This window comes from Bufo gargarizans, chromosome 1 (assembly GCF_014858855.1).
Source record: "Bufo gargarizans isolate SCDJY-AF-19 chromosome 1, ASM1485885v1, whole genome shotgun sequence".
Classification (NCBI taxonomy): Eukaryota; Metazoa; Chordata; class Amphibia; order Anura; family Bufonidae; genus Bufo; species Bufo gargarizans.
The window spans coordinates 213,310,394-213,333,739 of record NC_058080.1 but is presented as its reverse complement, the minus strand read 5'-3'; the positions used below and the strand labels follow the sequence as shown (position 1 = coordinate 213,333,739).

The 23,346-nt window shown below is 40.9% G+C and overlaps 1 protein-coding gene across 2 annotated transcripts in view; it reads right to left on the bottom strand.

Annotated features, from left to right (window-relative positions):
- PRSS12 (serine protease 12) overlaps positions 1-23,346 on the bottom strand; it is a 172,704-nt gene that overhangs the window by 57,664 nt on the left and 91,694 nt on the right. For both annotated transcript variants that reach the window (XM_044301247.1, XM_044301239.1), the window contains one exon: positions 11,667-11,808. In XM_044301247.1, coding sequence (XP_044157182.1) covers positions 11,667-11,808 — 142 coding nt within the window. The remainder of the gene's footprint in view (positions 1-11,666; positions 11,809-23,346) is intronic.

Sequence of the window (23,346 nt, the reverse complement as noted above, 5' to 3'; positions counted from 1 at the left end):
CGAATCGAGCTTTGGATCCAAGATTCGAAGTCGATTCGCTCAAAACGTCACTTTAATGCTGTGCGGAGATCTGTCTCCATAAAGCATTTAAATGCATGGGCTCCAGCGAGAGAAATTCATTATAACTTCGACATTCGATTGAAAAACATTTTAATGGTCCATTCACACGTCCGTAGTGTATTACAGACTTGCAAATTGCGGATCCGCAATACTCCCGGCCGGCCCCCCCATAGAACTGCCTATTCTTGTCCGCAATTGCCGAAAGATCGGCGGCGCGCTCCGGAAATGCGGATGCAAAGAGCACATAGTGTGCTCTCCACTTCCATTCTGTCGCCATAGAGAATGAATGGGTCAGCAACCATTCTGCACAATTGCGGAACAGATGCGGACCACAATTGCGGACGTATGAATGGACCCTAAAACAGGAATCCGAAGCCTACTTTCGATAGAGGTTATAAACTGTTTGCAAGAGATTTCAGTGAAAACGAATTTCCCTCTCCGGAGCCCATACATTGAATGCTGCACAGAGACGAATCTCCATACAGCATTCAAACGAAGTTTTGAGGGAATCGACTTTGAATCTTTGACCACTGCAGCCAATCAATGTATTCAGCAGTCCAATGATGAGGACAGTGATTGACTTCAGCAGTCACACGTACAGTCTACCAGCACATCACCAATGCAGTTTTCCATTAGATAAAATTTTGGGATATGTGAAAACATTAGATACATTTTTAACAAACTTTTTTGGGGCGAAGTTGTGTGACCAATAAAACCCAATAATTCTGGCACTGAGGATTATTTACGGTGTTCATTTTGCAGGTTAAATAATAGGATAACCTAATAAATCAGATTGTTACAAATAAGATTATGCCAATTTTGTATATACTGTAGAGAGAAAAATACTTTTATATATTTTTTAAGAAACATTATTCATGTGTTTTTCATATGCTTTAGTCCCATGGGAGCAGGGGCGTAGCTATAGGGGAAGCGGCTGCTTTGGGGCCCTGACCCAGAAGGGGCCCATCCAGGAGGAGGAGGACTAAAAGATTGTGTCAGGGCCCTCAACAGTATTACACAATGAAATTATATACAGTGACAGTATAGACAGTGTATAAAACTGATGGAACAGCTGCCGGGCCTGGTCTGAGAGAGCGATCTTTACTAGACACAGGAATGGGGGCGGCATGAAAGGAAGGGGTTGAGAAAGGGGGGCCCCATTCAAAAATTTGCTGTGGGGCCCAGTCATTTCTAGCTACGCCACTTCATGGGAGACTTATACACTGAAGTACTGCATTACACTACATAGAGTGTAACAGCAGCCAGGACATGGCAGGCCTGGAGGCTTTCAGAAGGCCACCATCTAACATTCACTGGGTGCCTTTCAGAGCACAGAGGGAGCTTTCTTCCTTTAATTTCTCAGATCCCGACGGGAACAGCCAAGTACCAGGTGTATAACACAGCCGGCAACAGCAAGTGATGGTGCAGACCCAGCTCCTGAGCTTGTGCCATCACCATGACATACTAAGAACGGCACTGAGCATGAACTATCTACACTCGGTGAGGTAATAGTATGTCACTGAGCGGGGAGGGGTTAAATACTGTATATGAATTTGCACAGCACAAACGACATAATATTAGATCACAAAGCTAGAATAAATCCATATGGGAGGCCAAATATCAATGGTGATGGTACTTTTAGTTGTACTATAAATAGGCCAAATGTATAAATAATGCTTATTATTATTCGAATTTTAGCATAAACTGTAAGTAACATTTCATAAGTAAACATATGCACAGTGAAATTATTGAAGCCTCTGTAAACCACTGTAGTGTGGCAGAATTAGATTTATTGCATTTTCCCATACAATAGCCCTTTGACATCTATTGCATTCAGTGTCTACCAAGTCAACATCTTATCATCTCCGGATTTCACTCATGCCTTCAACTGTCTAAATATTGTCATATCATGTAGCCAGTCTCCAGACATGATGTAATACATCAGATAATGTGTATGAGCTCACGTAATGCCTGGCCGCACTGAAATATCTTGATATATTTAGCGTCTTAATGGGTCTTTTCTAATTTGTAAGACAGTCCTTTAATGTGATTTAGGCCATTCACGTCCTCTCAGTTACATATAATGACATTGTTGGCTGCAGGAAACAAGCTTCAGTCTGCAGTAACCCTTCTCAAGGTTGGATGGAGGGGGATATCCTTTTATTAATATAGTTTCCATCCTGCAGCAATTGATTGCAGTCCAGAAAATTTTTGTGCACGTCTGACTTAACAATGCTTATTTGCAGTAATAACCCAAAGTGCGTGTATGGAAAGAGTATTGAAATGCACAGTGCTGTCTGGGGAGGGCTGTATTCCCTTTAAGTATGAAGCATCTATGAATAAAATCCCTGATGCCTGTGTTTTCTATCAGCTATGAAGTGGGAAGAAAAGCTATATTTTCACACTTCATTATTCACATTTTTAGGAGACAAACAGAGAATACAACTTTGTAAGATGTAAAAAGTTCGGTTTTATAGCTATATAATTGAAGTGAAGCACAATGGACCAAGACAATGTAATTGACAGAATGCTTCACAACTGATCTGGCGAAGATGATTCAGGGGTCAAAACTTTCTCTGTGTAGCAAAGCAATGGATCTTCTCCATCATTTCTTGTAAAATGGAAAGTTGTAAAAAAAATTCAAGATATAGATCTTTGCTTGTTGTCAGTAAAAAATAATTTAAAAAAATTACTCACCTCATTCATTTGATCACGCAGTTGTTATTGTCTTCTTTCTTCTTCTTGCAGGGCCTGCAAAAAGACCTGCGCTGACGTCACTGCGCTCAACACTTCTTTCTTCTTCTTGCAGGACCTGAAAAAGGACCTGCGCTGATGTCACCGCGCTCACCACGTGGTGAGCGCGATAACGTCAGTACAGGTCCTTTTGCAGGTCCTGCAAGAAGAAGAAAGAAGGCGATAACGGCTGCGCGATCAAGTGAATGAGGTGAGTAATTTTTTTTATTATTTTTTAACCTCAAGGGACATTTTAGTAAGCATTCTGTATTAAGAATGCTATGATTTTCCATTATAACCATGTTATAATGGAAAATAATAAAATCTACAGAACACCGAACCTAAACCCTAACTTCAGTGAAGAAGTCCGGGTTCGGGTCTGGGTACCACATTCAGTTTTTTATCACACACATGCAAAACGCATTAAAACGCTTCGCACTCAAGCGGAAAAAGAATGAACGCAATGCAATCGCAGCCAAAACTGACTGAAATTGCATGCGCACTCTCGCCGGTTTCCCGCGGCGCATCCGTACCAAATCCGTGATGCCGGTGTGTAATGGGCCTTAAGCTTTAGAAGCTTTGCACATAATGTTTAATTCCCATCCAGTCTATTTATATAGCTGACCAATACGACATCCTAATCCCTTACCTTCAAAACCAGTCCACATGCCTCCCTTCACCTCATAGGGAGTAGGAAGGGCTAGCAGCATAGGCACGTGGACAGGGGGTCTCCACCATCAGGAGCCTTCCCTGGGCAAAGGGCTTTAGGACAGGGGTAGATTTAGGGACAGCGATTTCCCCTTACCCCAAATAACGATATATCTTCTTTGGATGTGGTTTATGGTCACTTTTTGTATGTATGTCCTATAGTTTATAAGTGAATCCCTTAGGGATTTTTAACGTATACCAAATAAAATATTATTTTAGGGGTCTAATTAATAACATGCTGGATATATATATACAATACAGTTACCCCCTTATATCAATGTTTACTGATTTTTGCTGGATTTATATGATTTAATAGTGTAATGGCTAACTTCCTGACGGGTACATTCTTCACGGAAGCACTTATCAGTGAGGCAAAAGAAATCTTTTCAGATAGGGACGTTCCGGGCCTGTCCGCATCCACCTCATGTAAACAGGTATTCCATGAACTTTATGACAAATACAAGGATAACATCAAATCCTGGTGGGAAATCAAATCCATTGAGAGCTACTTGGAACTCAAAATAGTTCCTCGAGGCCTCCGTCACCAGGTGAAACCAGCTGACCGTATTACATCTGTAGAACTGCTAGTGAAATGGGAGGAAGAACTCACTCGTAGTTCGCTTAATTTGATGAATATCCTCTTAGAGGAAGAGAAATTATTATTCGAGCGTACCTCTGTTAAACTACAGGAACAAATTGAACTTGCCCTCAAATTAAAAGGGGACCCTGACTTCGATAGGCGCGAATCGTCTCTACAGACTCTAGTGGAGAGGTTTCAGCGCCTATTGAAGGACAGGAAACATAGGCAATTTGTACGCGATCTCACAGAATTCAGGGAAAATAGGGCATATAAACAACCCACTCCCATAGAACCCCCCATTGTGTCAGATATCTCTTCCTCTGAGGTCGAATCATCTGATACCGAACTCCAACATCAGAACTACGGCAGAGGAAGATTCTCGGGCAACAGGAGACGTGGAAAGAGATGGCCACGGGGAGGGGGTGGGAGACGAGGGGCATCACGAGGGTCTCAATACCCAACTGGGCCTCCGCCTCAATACTTATCTCCCTCTTCTCGTTCGCCATCCTCCTCTCAATCTGGACCCTCTTTTTTAGAGCAGGCCCAGGCTCCCTACAATCTACGGGGACGGTTACTAACAGACAAAACATAGTGGATGGTCTACAAATCATTAATCTCACGTCTCGTGATTTATCGGTTGTTGAGACTCAGGTACTGAAAAAAGGTTTGTCATTTGTTCCAACCGCGAACTTCTGCCTCTTCAGTTGGACCAAGGACCTACACTTATTTGCCAGGCGACTCAAGTGGCAGAAGTTCTTCAAACAATCCAATAAACAAACATGCGACAGTCTGGGTCTGGATATATCCGATTACGCGGACTTCCAGATATTGATGGACCTTGGGGAGGAGAATAGAAGAAACCCGGGACATGGACCATATACGGACCTCAAGCTAAAAAGTAAAAAGATGCCGCCCCCTCATAACTATGAATGCATAGATATCTTCTTACAGATGGTAATATCAGATCTAGAGAAAATCGAGAAGATACGACCCAGGGAATATAATCTATCACGGGAGGAAATGTCTGCATTACAGTCGCTGGAACGAGATAAATCTATCATCATAAAGCCCTCTGACAAAGGGGGAAATTTAGTGATCCTGGACCAGCCCCTGTATGTGCAGATGTGTATGGACCTCCTCAAAGATAGAGGGGGATATGGTACTCTAACATCTAATCCTACTATACGCTTTAGGATGGAATTAAAAAATATACTGGATGAAGGTATTTGCAATAAAGTAATATCACCCACGGAATATGACTTTCTCTTACCAATGTTCCCAAGTACAGCGACCTTCTATGGCCTCCCCAAGGTCCATAAGGGTACGAATCCACTAAAAGGTAGACCAATTATCTCAGGGGTGGATTCACTCACTCAAAACAGTGGAATCTACATTGATCGTGTCCTGAGTCAGTTCGTCGTGTCCCTACCGGCATACACTAGGGACACGATGGACTTCCTCAATAAAATTGACACCATCAATTTGGACCCGGGATGCCTACTTGCCAGTATTGACGTGGAGTCCCTATATAGCTCAATACCTCATGATAGAGGACTCCACGCCGTGGAATACTTCCTAGCGACTAGGGGGATATTCTGTAGGGAACATAATGCCTTTGTACTCAGGCTGCTTGAGTTTGTTCTGACCCACAACTATTTTCTATTTAATGGGCGGTTCTTCCACCAGCTCAGGGGGACGGCAATGGGGAGTCCCTGTGCCCCCTCATATGCCAATCTCTTCCTGGGCTGGTGGGAGGACACCCATATCTTTCCAGACCAGGACATGTGGTGGACAGACAAGATATTGGTCTGGACACGATATATCGATGACGTGTTCCTGGTCTGGAGGGGTGGATCGGATGAATTCAATAGGTTCATCACTGACATTAATGTTAATAATGTGGGCCTCCATTTTACATCAGAAATTGACTCTAAATCAATTGCCTTCCTGGATGTACGTATCACAATTGAGGGTGATAGGCTTACTGCAAACATGTTTAGGAAGACGACCGCAACCAATTCCCTCTTGCACTGGGATAGTCACCACCCGGTTCCCCTTAAACGAGGGATACCGAGGGGACAATATCTCCGTGCAAGGAGGAATTGTTCGGATAATCAAGCCTTCTTCAACGAAGCCAGGAAATTACAATCCAGGTTCAGAGAAAGAGGCTACCCACAGCAACCGTTGAACCTGGCATTTAAACATGCAGTATCCCAGGATCGTAGTAAATTATTAGTCCCAAAATTAAGAGATGGAGATACCGTGCAACCACCCCGTATTGTTTCCACCTATGACTCTGCGAATCAGGAGGTGAGGAGAATACTTGACAGATACTGGCCCATTTTACGGATGGACCAGGACCTGTCGGACGTCCTAACCCAAAAACCGGGTGTCTGTTACAGGCGGGGCAAAAGCCTTAAAGATCGCCTGGTGCATAGTCACTACGTTCCACCTGCCAGGGAGGGTACTTGGCTGGAACGTAAACCCCTTGGGATGTTCAGATGTGGCGCATGTAAAGCCTGCCAGTATATATCTACGGCTAAGGCTATAACTTGCAGTGCCACAGGACTGACAATTGACATCAGGGACTTCTGCAACTGTCGCAGTAAAGGGGCTATCTATATCTGCCAATGCCCCTGCCCGAAAGACTACATAGGGAAAACGATACGGGAACTACGCAGGAGGGTCTGTGAACACATAAATGATGTCAATAATAAAAAAATCACTCCAGTGGCTTCTCATGTTAATGATGTACATGGAGGGGACCCTCTCTGTCTAAAATTCTCCGTTCTGGAGCTCATACCACCTTCACCCAGAGGCGGTAATTGGGATAAGAAAATCCTGCAGAAGGAATGTGTGTGGATACACAGATTTCATTCTCAGGCACCCACCGGCATCAATGAAAGGTTGACATTTTCCTGTTTTCTATAAGATATGACAGTGCCCGTAATTTCCCTATTTCTGTTCTTTAAAAAGCCTAGCTTCATGTGAAGATAAGGAATGTACCGAAGATTAGACCACATGCGTGAAGCATGAAAATAACATATCAGATTGGACATTAGTGACGCAATATCGGGTCACTGTCCATAGGTTAACCACGCACTCTGGTTGCCTCTATATAGGATGCACATATAAAATCTATTTTACCATATGCCGGAATACATACTTTTCAGTGTTTAAATCATGTGCTCCATACTGTTAAGAGGTATCATTTGATTTGGGTGCCCAAAATTTGCACCTTCCCCGATATGATTGACAGTCTCTATATGCTGGGGTCATATACCATGGCCAAGTGTATGTTAATGACAGCAGTATATACCTGCCAAGTCCCATCAGAGCCATGATGGGGTAATTAGTCATATATTTGAACATGATTAAAAACTAGGTGGGACTGAGCCATCAGGGATTGAATATCATATGATAAATAGTTTATCTTGCTTGATCACATACCCATCCATTTTTAAAGAAACTGTAGGGAATTAGATCGCAAGATTGTAGGACCGGAAGTAGCCCCGTGGAACGCACGTGCGCTCCACCATCCAGGAAGGAGCTGCTGGCTGAGCTTGAGTCAATCAGCCCATAGGAGCGAGCACTTCCGGTGTTTGGGACGCATGTGCGTTCCACCATCCAGGAAGGAGCTGCTAGCTGAGTTTGAGTTAATCAGCCCATAGGAGCGAGCACTTCCGGTGCTTGGAACGCACGTGCGTTCCATAAGCAGGAAATGGAGCAGAGCCTGCGTCCACTTAGCTATTAGTGACGTGATGTGGCGGCTCTTTTAAATACAGCCGATGCACCAGTGGAAATTCGCCTACCAGGGGGGACATGGATCACAGCAGAGACTCCACAATGTAAGTAGGATATACTTGAAACTAGAGGACTCACGAACTCCATATATATTCTGTGAGCACTGGCAACAATGCCCACCATTAATGATGCACTTTATCTATAGTGTATGCCTTGCCAAGCTACCATGACAAGAGACCAACAGAGGTCATTTATACCCACCAAACCGTGAGTTTACACTTATCAGTGAATGCGCTTATATCTAGATATGTATACATTGATTTTGACTGTGGAATACATCTGTTTCCTGTCCCTTACAGGATGTGGATATAGATGTGGATCACACGTGACGGAGTCCTAAACAGGCATAAGTATCATTATTGATATATCTTTATGTCCCCACCCCTGGTAGAGCGTCTTTTCTTCTTTGGTGCACTCAGGCCTCTAAACCGGCATTTGGTTTTGAGCACCGATTTCATGTGACCCAGCCCTATACTGGCAACTTTTGAGTCACATACAATGGCTTGCACATGTAATATGTAATATATAATTACACCTCCTGATGATCCCACAATCTACACGTGGGTGAAACGCGTCGAGGCAAGCGAGGAGTTTGACTACCACGTCAACCCTAGATAGTATATGGCTATAACACCAATACTAAATAAGTGTATGTTCGTATATTCGTGTTTCTTTTGTGTCTGTCCGTATCACCAGTGTGTCTTTAATTGTTTAATTCCCATCCAGTCTATTTATATAGCTGACCAATACGACATCCTAATCCCTTACCTTCAAAACCAGTCCACATGCCTCCCTTCACCTCATAGGGAGTAGGAAGGGCTAGCAGCATAGGCACGTGGACAGGGGGTCTCCACCATCAGGAGCCTTCCCTGGGCAAAGGGCTTTAGGACAGGGGTAGATTTAGGGACAGCGATTTCCCCTTACCCCAAATAACGATATATCTTCTTTGGATGTGGTTTATGGTCACTTTTTGTATGTATGTCCTATAGTTTATAAGTGAATCCCTTAGGGATTTTTAACGTATACCAAATAAAATATTATTTTAGGGGTCTAATTAATAACATGCTGGATATATATTTGCACATAATTAAACTAAGTTAGTGAGATAAGCTAGTGGGATAACGTATCAGGTTTGACTTTAATGCTGGCTACAACTGTGTCCTTTTTTTCTAATCTGATTTTATTATCTGATTACAGATTTTTTATTCTATTTACTGAACATGATTATGGGGGCTGCCATCTTGCCTGAGCTGTTCTAAGCATTTAGAATGCATTAAGAAAATTGCTTAACGGCAGCCCTATAGGCCAAAGACACAATGGTCAGGATGGGACCTCATGGGAGAGTTTTCCAGGCATGTTCTGTGTCCTGTGCAGAGGTCATTGTACAAGGAAAGAATAGTTAAGACTTTAAAATTATCTACTGTGAATGATGTATCCTGTCTTATCTATACATAGAGGGGATATCATTACAGGCAGGATTAGAATGACAGATAAGCAGATAACAGCAGTAAAGTAATCTGTACAGACCAAGAAGTGGCTCCTATTATTAAGCTTAGTGTCCAGTGCGAAAATTGAAGGATTTTATGGTTTTAGTTTAAATATAAATATTTACATGGAAAATTTAAAAAAACAATCAAAATTCTTTAACAATATGTTAGACATAAAAACATGATTTAAACAATAAGCTTTGGCATTTTAAGGTCTCAGTTGCATTGACACTGGTTTCTACAAATCTATTTCCACATGTATAGTAATTTATGATTATTACTAGGAATGAGCTAATAGACTTTAAATGAAACGTCCAAAGTCGATTTGCATAAAACGTGCTTTGAATACTGTACGGAGCATAAATTGATTTCTAGTGTGAAAAAACATTTCCCGAATATATAAATATTTTTTTACAGTAGAAATCAATCTATGTAGTTATTATCCCAAGTCTCGCGAGACTTCGCAAAGTTATAAAACTTCGGCTCATAGGAGCCAATACATTCTAATACTGTACGCTGTGCTTGATCCATACAGTATTCAAAAGACGTTTTATGCTAATCGACTTTGGATGTTTCATCCGAAGTTGATTCGCTCATCCCTAATTATTACTGTACAAATTCCAGAATTACAAATATAATGAAAAGGGACGCTAAAATGGAGCAAAATAATAAATATTTAATGTGCTCATGTAGGGAGGGAGTGAAACCTATATAAATCAGTTAGGACCAAAACCATCTATCCTAATATAACAAGCCTCATACAAGGAAAGTATCACTACCCAATAGGAGGACTTGTTATAAATATCATGTGGGGGATAGACAGACTAATAATCTAAAATCCACCGCACTAGTACAAGGATCAGGTATTTCCGAAGGCAAAAAATAGCCTATTGAATTATAGTGCTAGCGGAGATAGATGCGGTGTGAATGAACCCAGTGAGGATTAACAATGTGTGGAGATCCCACATAAATCACAGGGATTAACACCCAACGCAAACACTGAACTGACCAATGACCTGCAAGTCACTGAGCAGCGGCGGTGAGTAATAGGAGCGGCCGTGCACTATGCCGACTCTTAAACTGTCACCACCATAGGTGAGTGAACCACATAGACGCTTGCTGATACTGGCAATAACACTGCAACAACCAGCTGGTCTAAGAGCTAGGGCTCTACGCGTTTCTGTGCAGTTGATATATGCACGTCATCAGGAGCCAAGTAGCACCTACACCTAGACTGCCTAACGCTACACAGTGTAGCTACACAGTGTAATTAACAAGATGCACCGAGACCTAGTGTGAGAGACGGTGTACTGTTTGTTGTAAACATAGTCTCGGCTCTGTAATGGCCGCGAGCGGCCAAGTAGACGCCGTGATTTAAAGAGACACACCACGCCCCCAAAGAAACACGCCTCCAGCCGGCAGCCAATCCACCAGATGATACAGCCATACTGGGCTGGTCAACTGACGGCTGTGAAAGAACATGGATGTGTTCAGGGGGTCAGCGCAACAGCACTGAACAATAACAAAGTATCAGGGAAACATCAGCGGTATATTAAATGACAGGCAACAGTATTATAAGAACAAAATCGGAAAACCCTGAAGGTAGGCAATTTTTTATCCATCCCAATTAAATGCATGTAAACGCATATAAACTAGTGACAGATAGAGTGAAGAGAGGGAGGTACTATGATACCATTAAATAAATGGAACATAGGAGATGGCATCATTAAGACCATTAGGCTAGATGGTACCTAGCCTAAAAGTCCATCGCGCCTCCTTTTGTAGGAGGATGCGGTCCAAATCACCTCCACGTGATGTCCTCTTCACAACGTCAATACCCTGAAATTTAATGACGGACGCATTGCCACTGTGGCATTCAACCACATGGCGGGCAATAGGTGTGTCCTGACATTTGTTAATGTCAGATACATGTTCCCCAATACGTCGTCTTAGTTCGCGTATCGTTTTACCGACATACTTCAGGCTACATATACACGTCATTAAATAGACCACACCGGTGGTTTTGCAATTCACAAATGGTCTAATAAAGAACGTTCTGTCAGATGTATAGCCAGAAAATGTTTTGTTCTTATTGATGTAGCCACAGAACTTGCAAGAGCCACAGGGAAAAGTTCCCGAAACGGGATTATGTAACCAGGTGTATTGTCTAGGACTCTGGTACATACTGTGGACCAAGATATCACGCAAGTTCTGGCTACGACGGAAACATGAAAACCTCCCGCTGCAATATATTGTCTGTTAAGGAAGTACTCCATTTTCTGTACTGGACTTACTTGTAGCCAAGTTGCCGACACACAACAGACGCATCCTTATCGGTCCATCCATCATCACAGATTGTCCCCCACTGACCATTGAGATAAATCTCCACACGCCCCTCTTTCTTTGTTTCACCATCCATCAACCTCAGAGGAGGACCTGGAAGAAAGGCAATAGTGAGATAAAGACAAAGGGACACAGACTGAGACTATGCAGTTCATTACAAGAACTACTACATTTCATATGCACTAGAACTGATTTATTCCCTTGCATATTCTCATCTTATTACAGAAGTATATAAGGAAAATCAAAATCTTTCATGAAGCAGAGAAAGAAAGGATTCTGTATAGAATCAACAAATACCCAGTAAACTCAGACTAAAATTACCTTGGGCTGTGAGACATGAGTGTTCCAGAAATAAAATAGTACTAAATTATTCAAGGGAAACTCCAATGTAATTATTTATCACAGAAACTTTCAGACAACATTTCTATTCAAGATATCTGCCAAGCAGTTACTCAATGTCTAGGCTGTGGCACAACAAACAAACAGAATCTTTGGTGGCAACGCAAACCATACATGACTGGACCGGTGGCTGAGAGAGCATAGCCTATAAGCAGGTTTTGCGGGACTTTACAACTTTAGCAGGTCTTAGGTAGACTCTACATAAACATGACATTTTTGTCACTAGTCACCTGGGGGCATGTGCCTAGGGCAGCAGAATTTAGGAGGCAGGACTACAGGACTATGACAGATGAATATCTCATTTTTTTATTCAAATTAGTTGTTACCATCTGTCCATTATGTTGCCATTGCATTGCAAGTATGTACGGCTGAATCTAGTGAGTGTTCATATGCACACTGAACGTGTACAAATGTATGCAGTAAATATGTGTGTGGTGCCATCTGCTATTTTTATTTTCCTTATTTCTCTGTCCACCTTGCAGAGGTGGACACACATGCTCAGTTCCGTCCTTCAAATGCTACCAGCCCTATCTTTTTTTTAGAAGCTGTGATGGTTACAGGGAGAGAGCTGTAGCAGAAAGGACAGGTCACCTGAAAAAAGACACACTCCGTATAAATGGACATGCCTCTCCTGAGCTGCTAGCCTGAAGAGAATCTGGATATGTACTGTATGTACTATATGATGTATGATTTTCTTTTTCTTTTTTACATTATTTATGGGATAATTTGATTAGGAAATGTGGCAGCCAATTTAATAGGGGCATACTAAATGCCTTCCTAGGGCAGCCTGAAACAGCCCTGTACACAGCGTCGGACTGAAGTCCAGTGGGCCCACCAGAGGGCCCATCCTCTGTGCATACAGGACCTTTAGGACCCTGCTTTTGTTAAGGCTTCATTATTGTCAGAGCTTGGGCCCACCAGAGGAATCTCTAGTACTCTGATGGGCCAGTCCAGTCCTGCCTGTAGATACCCCTAAAGAAGGGAAGAATCACACATTTTGCATCTGTACCACATGAAAACTATCATTGCTGTCTTACAAATTGGACTGTATGATATTCATGGACTGTGCCTGTCTTAAAGAGACGATTGTTTGTCTCCTAAATTAGCCAGATGGTTTCTATCACAGAAGAACCCATTTTTAAGTTGCAAATTGGTCAGTAAACTTGATTGTTTTGCTGCACCAAATGATATTAGTGTCAAATTTCCTAAACTCTGACTCCAGGAGCCGAACCTATGTGGGATGTTACCTGTGACCCTAACTACGACTATACTCCTATGCAAAGGGGGAAAGAGATGTGAAAACAACAGCTAGCAACTTAACCCATGATGGACCCACACTGCATTTTTTATCTGTTCTGATTCTACTCTCACTTGGAATAGGTCATGCCATTCGATAGCCATGTTATCCCACAAAATAACATTTCTATTTTCCAATGTGAACTCCTGTTGGTTTAGTTCTAATCAGATGGCATCTGATGTCTATGGGGCCTAGCAGGCCAGATTTCATCTGTGGAACATTTTTATTTCCCCTAAAGACAACAGTCACCAGACATGTAGCTGGTAGCCTGTCAGAGGGCTAAAAACAGCCTTATCCCTCTTAAAAAGAAAATGTTCCCTTTTCAGAGTTGCCTTGCTATGGGTTACTTTTGACCTTGTTGCAGTGGTGATGCTGTATAGTTTGAGCACATAAAGTGTTAAAGTGTTGTCCCATGGAAAATATTCTACATTTTTCGAACCAGCACCTGGATCTGAATATTTTGGTAATTGCATTAATACAGTGTAAAACTTTTTTTTAATAATTGGGAAAAAATTCCAATTTTGCCACCCACCCATTTAATTATGCAATCTAAATTATGGGAATAACATACTATACAACTTGGTCTATGATAATAACCAACCATAAAACTGATGAGTGTTCAAAAGACCTGCTCAAGTTATTGTTTTTAATTTTTCTTTTCCCCTATTCTTATATTTCTAAATTACTGTTTGAATAAGTTCCCTAATGTGTTTATTAGATACAGCACATATATTTTACTATCATTACTTCATACATCCATAGAATAAAATTTATACATGGACCTTGTATCTAGTAGTCTCTATGGAGAGCCCGGTATGTCACCCGATCTCCTAAAAATGCCTTTGCCCTGCGCGATTCAGCGCAGGGCAAAGGAGAGCATTGGAATATGAAATGCTATGATGCTCATATCAGGGGGGCTGGAGGGCTGAAGATAGGAATATGTCTGGGTTCAGCTCTGGACTCGGACAACCCCTTTAATCTGTTCTTTTATAGATAAACACATTGATTAATCGGTAAGCAATTCTATTGGCCCTGATTCACAAATTTGGGTGATATACCTGTCTCATTCTACTGTTTGTGGTGTGTCCACATTGATTAATAGATAAGCAATTCTATTAGGCCCTGATTTACAAATTGTGGTGATACGCCATTCTCATTCTACTGTTTGTGGCGTATCTACATTGATTAATAGATAAGCAATTCTATTAGGCCTTGATTCAGAAATTGGGGCGATACACCTGTCTCATTCTACTGTTTGTGGCGTGTCTACATTGATATTTAACCACTTCTGTTAGCAAAACAGTTACTGTGATTTAGTGTTACAGAGCGGTCTTATTTAACCCCCTGTGAGCAGTGCAAATAAATTGATTCTTCGCACAGCAGAGTTGCCCACGAGTTGATATTAGGTAAAAATCAGATGGTCTGAACTTTCTGGATGGATCAAACCTGGCAGCTGGACTATTGCCATAAGGGAGGAATGTCGTTGGTTATTGGAATAAACCACACAATTAACCCAAATTCAATATAGCTAATACATTCTTTTAGCGAAAAAATTAGTCTGCGTCATTATTTCAATTGTATGACGGTATTACCAGGCAAATTACTCCAGCAACTCGACCCTAATTTCTCGCTACCATGTTCTGTTATGGAAAATTTTAAACAAATTCTATGTCACTGTGCAGTGAAATGAATTATCCCAATAATAACCACCATAGTGAAGACCGAATTGTCATTTTTAGTCACCTCATCTCCCCCAAAAAATTCAATAAAAATTAAATAAAGAAGTTGCATGAAAATGGTATCAATGAAAACCATAGCTCATATCAAAAAATTGACACAGCGCCATCAGCAGAAAAATAATAATAATTATATATATATATATATATATATATTAGGCATCAGAATATGGCAACATAAAGCAATAAAGAAAAAGCTTTTTTAATATTTTAAAAGTAGTAAAACATAAAAAACATGTACACTTGGTATCAACATAATCATACTGACCAATAGAATAAATTTAACATGCAATTTTTACCGCTTAGTAAACACTGTAAAAACGAACCCTTAAAACAAACCGCAGAATTGCATTGTTTTTTCACACTGTCGCCCCCAAAATTTTGTCAATACATTAGAGGTACCCCAAAACAGTGACATTAAAAATATAAGTAGTTTCAGCCATTTACTGGCCTCAATGGTGACGTCCCCAAGTGACACATAACCCAGCAGTGACAAGGAGCTTTAAGTGTGTACTGCAGTGGTGCATGGGACATTCAGGGGTGTAGTTGAAAGTAATTAAAGTTGGACAAACCTTTTAAGCATCAAATTAAACTGCATCCTTAAAGGGATAAAAGACTGAAACCACTAAGCTTGTTGCCTTATGTAAGACTGTTATACTAGCCAAGCATGCTGTTACACAAAAGACTGGTACATTTTGTTATTGCAACCTTCTATCTTTGTCCTACTGTATTCTTTCCTCTATCCTACAGTTAGGAGCCAGTCATCACCCCTGGGGATGGTTTCAACAGATCGCCCAGCGTGGCTGGACCCGCTGTGGTTATCATACTTACCTGATCCCTACCTCTTCCTTCTGGCTACATCGCAGCAACTCCAGCTTTGCAGGTTCCAGGTCTCCCCATGTCAACATCCGTTTTGACACAGGTCACATCCCTAGCAGCGACAGGTCACCCACAGCCATTACATTTTCTGGAATAGCACACTGGCTATACTAAATGTTATATTACATGTAATTACAAAAGTATTCAGATCCAGATGCTGGTTTGAAAAATGTAGAATGTGTTTCATGACACAACACTTTCAAAGTAAAGGTTGCTTGAAGTCTCACTTGACTTCACATCTGCGTTGTAGTTTCCGTTATAGGTGCTGTCTGACATTTTGATGGGAAGATTAGTGCTCCATGGAATCTGCAATGGGGGCTATGACAAAGAGGAGAGCATAGCCTTATTTAGGCTCACTACGTAAAATGAAGACTGTCGCTGTATCTATAGTTATTCATAGCAGACGACCCCTTTAATAATGACAGTAAAGTAAAAAAGAACTAATTTGGGAAATATCAGTCTTGATTTTGAATGACCTGCAATGAACCATGTATAATTGCAATAGTCTGTTTGTTCAGTCAGCACAGATGGTTCTTGTCATCACAGACAGATAGCATATTTTTGTTTCGGTGATGTTTTAAGGTTACGTAGACCTAAGCCAAGTTTATTTATCAAGGTCACAGTTAATTATTGCCCTTGGTATTTCCCAAGAAAGAAAAGTCATTCATACTATTGCCAAGCCAGTGGTGGTGTTCACGTGGAATAACTAACATCTGCAATTCCTATCTGTAAAAAGGGATGTACTGAAAAAACATTTCATTTTCCAAAACCAGCTGCAAGGTTCTGCATGATATGAATCAATCACATCACCAGCAGATGCTCTTGAAGGGGATGACACCTTGTCTTCTCTTCTATAAGGGAACATCATTTGTAACAGAATATCGGGAGCATTGCTAAGCACACGATTTAACACTAATGTATGTGAGCTGTGGACATTAATTTCAGAGTACACGTTATTACATATAGTCCATATTGGATTCTTGAGGAAATATTTATTGAGCTGTCTATGATTACAGTATAGACAAGGTCCCATTTGGTGGCAGTTTTGGAGCATATTTTACTTGACGTAATTGGAGGGATACAATAAATCGCCGGTCAGGCAGAAAATTGGCCGCTTGTAAATCTCCTGGGTCTGATGACTGAGTGTCAATCATTTCTGGACCAGCTGTCCTATTTCCATGTGCCTTTTAGTCCCTTAACTAACGGAAAATCTATTTCTAAACCGCTCATGCAGGGATTTAAGCTCTTTCTATTTAGAAATCACCCAACATGACTTCTAAATATTAGAGATTATTATAATATCTTCTAGATGTTATGATTTAGGTTTGTGATTTTAGTTAAAACGTGTTTTATAGAGCACTACTCTAAATCCAGAGAATCGTGGTCATGACATCCCTGCTTTGAGCTATTTTATTCTCACGGTTGGCTGAGACATTCAGAATAACATTTCTCAAGCTGCACAAAAATGTCAATGTATTGAACTGATTACTTTTTAATGTGAAGTTATGATTACTAGTAGATTGAGTACCTCTAATTACAGAATATATGTAGCGCCCTGATTTCCGGACTCCATCAAATCTAAGCGTTACATATATCATTGCAAAAAAGGCAGATTCATCACTCAGGAGTCTGGCTAAGCAAAGAGACGAATGCAGTGGAAACAGTAATGTCAGCCATTCTGGTTGTCACTTGGCTTCGAATGAATCCCTTAGGGATCAGCCTATGTTGGACCCTAATGACCAAGACATTTTTATGCTTTTCTCATTGTCACATTTTAAGAGCCATCATTTTTTATTTTTGTCAACATCGAGCGCTTGTTTTTTGCAGGACAATTTATATTTTTTTAAATGGCACCATTACTTTTTTGGGGGTACGGAAAAAAACTGAAGTTCTGCCTTTTTTTTAGGTTTTACTTTTGCAGAGTATGATTGCAGCGATACCAAATTTAAAGGTAAATCATTTTAAATTATAATCTTTGTGTCTCTGCTTTCAAAGTCCTGTAACATTTTTATTTTTCCATCAACTGTAGGGCTCGTCTTCTGCAAAACAAGCTGTTGCTTTTGTTTGTATTGGTGCAGTTTTGGGCTTGATGCACTTTTTTTTATAGTGTTAACTGTGCAGTATAAATAGCATGATAACTTTATTTGGTAGATCACCAAGATTAGGGTGATACCAGTTGTAACTCCACAGAAAAACACTATGAAAATTTTATGTCACCATATTCTGAGGACCATTTTTATTTTTATGTACACAAAGGTGTTTCAGGGCTTAATCTTTTGAGACAAGTAGTAGTCTTCAGTGATACTATTTAGAGGTGTATATGCCTTTTTATTGCTTTTATTCTGTTTCTTGGGAGGCAGTAGAACAAAAAACAGCAATTCTAGGATTGTTCTTTTCCTACCATTTATGGTATGTTGCTTGGTAGTTTCAGTCATTTTTATATTAAAAAAATAAAAATAAGGATTCTTTCAAATTTGGGCTTTCTAGATTACTTTTTTTGGAAATTTTTCCACATTTTTTTTGTACTCCAAGGGATTTGAACACTCGATCTTTTGATCTGTCACATAATATACTGTACAACTTGTAGTGCAGTGTATCATGCTTGTCATTTTACACTGACATGCAGCCTGTTAGGCCCTGCATTATAGACTTTTGTACATGTCAGATCTGCAGGCCATTGTTAGGTTCCCAACTTCCATAGCAACCATTGGCACACAGTCAGGGGTGGACTGGCCATAAACCCTACAGGGATATTAGCCCTCTTCATGGCTGCCAGTTGGATTCATAATTATATCATACTTTCAGTCAGTAGTAATTAATGCTAGGAGCATCAGGTACTTCTGCACTTGTCTGGCAGCTGCAGGTGCACTCCTGAATTCAGCTGTATTGTCATCCTCAGGACTGTGATACAGTAGAATACTGAAGGGGAGTGGAAGTATTTTCTGCTGCACTGTGGTACTTGGTTCTACTGGTTTGGTATTTTCTGCTGTACTATGGTAATACTGGTCCCATCTACTTGTGTTGTCCTCGCGTACTTGTGTATCCCCGCGTTCTGTCAATTTGCACCTGCCTACAGCATGGGGCCTCTTTTTCAGTGCACTTTAAGTTCCCAGTCTGCCCCTGCACCCAGTGATGAAATCGCATGGGGGGGTTTGGGTGATGACAGAGCTCCCCCCCTCCCTCTGAAGCCACTTACGTACTGCAGTGGTTGTTGCCACTGAATTTAAAGAGTTAAAAATCTGGGATGAGAGGTTTTTCAGATCCCTGCTATTACAGCAGGAGCCTGCTCCTTCAAATACAAGATATCCGTGCAACACTTAGACAGGTTGTCGTAAAAGAATGGAAGTCTAGCCTAAGGTCCATTAGTGAATGCTTTAGAAAGATATATGGGTGATTAATAAGGGTTAAAGAGTAGAAGAGAACATCACACTCATGAATATCAAGAAAGCTGAGATATAACAGTTTTTGGTAGTGTCATCACACTGCATAGTTGCTCCAGCTGTCTCTCCTCATGACATGGTTAATAACATGCGTGTCAGTAGACTTATGAATTGTGTTTGCATCCTACACTTCAATTTGGAGTGCACATATTTACAAAGCCTGTGGGCCCCTTTGGCTTTGCATACTACAGTATTTCACTAATGTCTCAATGGTCAGTCTACCCCTGATTACCAGTGATTTTCCTTCAGGATTATTCTGTCTGCTCATATCATAGACAAGCACATGGACTAGTAAAGCAGTTGTAGAGTGTCACAACACCTACTCCCACCACCAAATGTCAGCTTCCTAGATCTATGTGAGTTTCACAAGGCAGGGAATTGCCCACACAAAGAGTACAAGCATAAATGAATTTGAGGACTTTTCCAAATACCTATACATCATCTATTATATTCGATGTCCTAATTATGTCTTATGTTCTTTTTCCAAGTTTTAATGATTTATTACATTAAATAAATAGTAAAGATTACATTATCAAGACTTACAGATCATGAGGTTACCTGAGAAATGTTACATAACCATGAAATATGAAACATCTTCAAACAATCACACCTATGGAATCTCATATTTACACATATGGATACTTGTTAATGGAAAGTTACAAATTCATTATCTAACTGAATGTGTGAACTATATGCTACATACAGTGCCTTGAAAAAGTACCTGCCGGTACTTGAACACCCACAGTCTTAAATGTATTTTATTGAGATTGTATCTTGATAGACCAACACAAATTGGCAAGTATGTGTAAAGAGAAAAAAATGTATACATGGTTTTCAAAATGTTTAATAAATCTGAAAAATGTTGCGTGCATTTGTATTCAGTCCCTGTACTTTGATACCCCTAAATAAAATCCAGTGTGACCAAGAAGTCACACAATAGAGTCTACCTGTGTGTAGTTTAGTCTAAGTATAACTACACCTGTTCTGTGAAGGCCTTTGTTAGTAAACATTAGTGATCAAACAGCATCATGAAAACCAAGGAACACACCAGACAGGTCAAGGATATAGTTGTGAAGAAGTGTAAAGCAGGTTTAAGTTATAAAAAATACGCCAAGCTCTGAACATCTCACGGAGCAGTGTTCAATCCAACATGGCACAACTGCAAACCTATTAAGACATGGATGTCCCAAAAGTCCCATGGTCACTGTGGAGGAGCTACAGAGATCCCCAGTTCAGGTGGAAGAATCTGTTCACAGGACAACTATTAGTCGTGTACTCCACAAATCTTGCCTTTATGGAAGAGTGGAAAGAAGAAAGCCATTTCTGAAAGCAAGCCATAAGAAGTTCTGTTTGCAGTTTGCCAGTGCCACAAGCCATGTAGGGGACACAGAAAACATGTAGGTGCTCCGGTCAGATGAGACCAAAGTTGAATAGTTTGCTAAATGCAAAACGATATGTGTGGCAGAAAACTAACACTGCACATCACCCTGAACCCAAATGTGAAACATTAGGGTGGCAGCATCATGCTATGAGGATGCTTTTCTTCAACAGGGACAGGGAAGCTGGCAGGCTCGGACTGGCCCACAGGGGTACAGGTGAATCCCCTGGTGGGCCTCTGAGCAAAGTGGGCTCCTAGTCTCCCACCCCCTGTACAAGTGGCACATATCACAGTAGATTTACTTCACTACATATATATATATATTCAATGTACAGCACCTCAACCAGCCTAAGTTCATATAAGAAACTTGATAGATTATTAAAGGCGTTGTGTCAATTCAGCAAGTGGCATTTATCATATAGAGAAAGTTAATACAAGGCACTTACTAATGTATTGTGATTATCCATATTGTGTCCTTTGCTGGCTGGATTCATGTTTCCATCACATCATACACTGCTCATTTCCATGGTTACAGCCACCCTGTAATCAAGGAGTGGTGGTCGTGCTTGCACACTGTAAGAAAAAGTGCCAGCCTCTCTGGTGACTGGGGGGATGCACATAGGCCGGTGCTTTTTTCGATCCTGTGCAAGCACAACCACTGCTGCTGGATTGCAGGGTGGTCATAACCACGGAAAAGAGCAGTGTATAATGCAATGGGAAATGAATCAAGCCAGGAAAGGAAGCAATATGGACAATCACAATACATTATCAAGTGCCTTATATTAACTTTCTCTACACAATAAATGCTATTTGCTGAAGTGATGCAACCCCTTTAAAGAAACTCCCCAGTTTATTATTATAGACATGGTCAGAGCTGAGATGACTTCTCGGTATAGAGGAAAGCTAGCCATCCTCTTCTCCCCAGGACCTACCTTCACAAAGTTGCTGCAGGGACCCCCATATTTAACCATCTGGTAGCATCTTGCTGCTGTATGTTTGAATGTATCTGTACGGTGGGCCCCCAAAATAAATTTCACTGGTGGGCCCTAGGCCCCCCAGTCTGACACTGGAAGCTGGTCAGAGTTGCTGAGAAGATGGATGGAACTAAATACAGGGCAATTCTGGAGGAAAACCTGTTAGAGGCTGCAAAATACCTGAGAATGGGGCAGAGGTTCACCTTCCAGCAGGACAATGACCCTAAAATACAGCCAGAGATGGAATAGTTTAGGCCAGGGATGCCCAACCTGCGGCCCTCCAGCTGTTGCAAAACTACAACTCCCAGCATGCCTGGACAGCCTACAGCTATCGGTCTACAGCAGGGCATTGTGGGAGTTGTAGTTTTACAACAGCTGGAGGGCCGCAGGTTGGGCATCCCTGGTTTAGGCCAAAGCATATTCATGTGTTAGAATGGCCCAGTCAAAGTCCAGACCTAAATCCCATTGAGAATCTGTGGCAAGACTTGAGAATAGCTGATCACAGACGTTCTCCATCCAATCTGACTGAGCTTGAGCTATTTTCCAAAGAAGAATGGGCAAGAATTTCAGCCTCTAGATGCTCACACATACTTGCTACCTTGGGTTGGTCTATGGCATAAAATCCCCCAAAAAAAACATTTAAGTAAAAACGTGGAAACGCTCAAGGGAGATGAACACTTTTTCAAGGCACTGTATGTCTGTTACTGAACTTCATATAATGAACCTGCTGGTTTCACATTTTACACTATTAAAGGAAGAAGAGACTTGGGATTTGTTAAAATGGGAAGATAAAATGAAATGATTCTTTGAGTCAGCACTAGAGACAAAATTACCTTGTGTCTTTAGTCTTCGCACTAAATCATCAAATCACAAAGGATGTGTGTGAAATATGTGCTTACAATGAAGCAAGGCTAATTACCTTTTCTCTAATTAATTACTGCATTTTTAAATCCTGCTTCCAGATACAGTATATCCCCTTATACACAAGATCGGGTCTGTTATTAGGATTGTACACGTCATTAGTTGTAAGAGGCTTTCATTAATAATAGGTACGAGCTCATTAGATATGTTTCTTTTTCTATGGAATGCATATTGCTATCTACTGCAGTAAAGAATAGTCTTTTTCCTCACTTCTATGCCTTGTTTTCTGCTTGCTTCACTTTCTTTCTGTTCAAACTCATATAAAATCACAGTGGCTGCTACTTAAATTTCTTTTACAGTGTAAGGAGGCATCCAGCCAGAAGCACAATGAATGGCAGCATTAAAATGTCACCTCTAATACTCCTAGGCTCACCAGAAACGAATATATGACAATTTATAATCACCCTGTCCCAGATGGTAAAAGAGAAATAATTCAGAATCTGCAAGCTTATGCACTAGGCAAAAGGAGCTAAACCTTTTTATCTGTCATATACTGCAAGCTATTGTTTAGCTTCTTGTTATTACCTATCTGTCTATTATCTACCTGTCTAAGGGTCCTTTTACAATGAGGATCTATTATCTATCTATTATCTATCTATTATCTATC